Below are 1,503 nucleotides of genomic sequence, written 5' to 3' on the forward strand. Positions count from 1 at the left end.
TACTTTAAAGAGTCCTCTCCTGCTGATGTTCAGGTGTATATCAGTATGTAGTGTCTCTACTTTAAAGAGTCCTCTCCTGCTGATGTTCAGGTGTATATCAGTATGTAGTGTCTCTACTTTAAAGAGTCCTCTCCTGCTGATGTTCAGGTGTATACCAGTATGTAGTGTCTCTACTTTAAAGAGTCCTCTCCTGCTGATGTTCAGGTGTATATCAGTATGTAGTGTCTCTACTTTAAAGAGTCCTCTCCTGCTGATGTTCAGGTGTATATCAGTATGCAGTGTCTCTACTTTAAGGGAGTCACTTCCTGTTTGTGTGTCTGTCGATGCTTTTACTTTGGTAAGAGAGTCACTTCCTGTTTGTGTGTCTGTCGATGCTTTTACTTTGGTAAGAGAGTCACTTCCTGTGTATCTGCAGGTCACTTCCCCAACAAGGCGATGCCGTCAGCCGGCACGTTGCCATGGTTACAGGGAATCCTCTGCAACGCAAACAACCCGTGTTTCAGGAGCCCGACGCCTGGAGAGAGTCCGGGGGTCGTGGGAAACTTCAACGACTCCATGTGAGGCTCTTATTCTGAAAATCCAATCTGCATTCATCTAGAAAACGATGAAAGAGTAAAGATTACCCTTTGACTTAAAACACACTAGACTTTTATTCTGAAAAATATTAATTTAGAAAGATGAACCTTCTGTAAACCTCAGCTGCTTACATTTAAAGACTTTTATTCTGAAAATCAGCTTGAATTAAGTTAACGATGAAAGAGTAAAGCTGACCCTTAATTCCGACTTGAAGAAGAACTATATATTACATAGACTTTTATTCTGAAAGTCTGATTTTATCTTAAATGTTACAGTAAAGTCGTTTTTTAAAGATGGACTCTCTCTGAACTTCAACAGATTTATTCAAACTGTGGTTCTTCAAACTTCAGCTGCTTACATTTGACAGACTTTTATTCAGAAAATAAGCTTCAATTTAGAAAGATTAACTTTCTTTCTTACATTTGACAGACTTTTATTCTGAAAATCCAAACGTATGTCAGTTTCTCTTCCCTCGTGGTTCCGTCAGTTCTCTTCTTCTTTACGATATCTGACTTTATAACGTGTTGTTTTAATGAACTCTGACCTCTGCTCCAGAATCTCACGCTTGTTCTCCGACGCCAAGAAGATTCTGCTCTACAGCCAGAACGACAAGAACCTGGAGGGCTTCAAAGAACTGGCCCACGCTCTGAAGGAGCTGCAGGAAAGCCGCTCAGGTACCAGAACCTCTCACAGAACCACAACCTCTAACAGAACCACAACCTCTAACAGAACCTCTAACAGAACCACAACCTCTAACAGAACCTCTAACAGAACCACAACCTCTAACAGAACCACAACCTCTAACAGAACCTCTAACAGAACCACAACCTCTAACAGAACCTCTAACAGAACCACAACCTCTAACAGAACCACAACCTCTAACAGAACCTCTAACAGAACCACAACCTCTAACAGAACCACAACCTC

General features: G+C 41.2%; 1 protein-coding gene across 1 annotated transcript; it reads left to right on the forward strand.

The window, feature by feature from the left end:
- Positions 1 to 390: 390 nt before the first annotated feature.
- On the forward strand, positions 391 to 1,250 carry LOC104952957 (ATP-binding cassette sub-family A member 1-like; the record flags this gene model as incomplete). Its single annotated transcript, XM_010779861.1, has 2 exons — positions 391 to 557; positions 1,132 to 1,250. Coding segments are annotated over 2 exons (286 nt in total), but the record flags the coding sequence as incomplete, so codon positions are not given.
- Between the last annotated feature and the right edge of the window lie 253 nt (positions 1,251 to 1,503).

Source organism: Notothenia coriiceps, unplaced genomic scaffold, assembly GCF_000735185.1.
Source record: "Notothenia coriiceps isolate Sejong01 unplaced genomic scaffold, NC01 NC01_scaffold00020900, whole genome shotgun sequence".
NCBI lineage: Eukaryota > Metazoa > Chordata > Actinopteri > Perciformes > Nototheniidae > Notothenia > Notothenia coriiceps.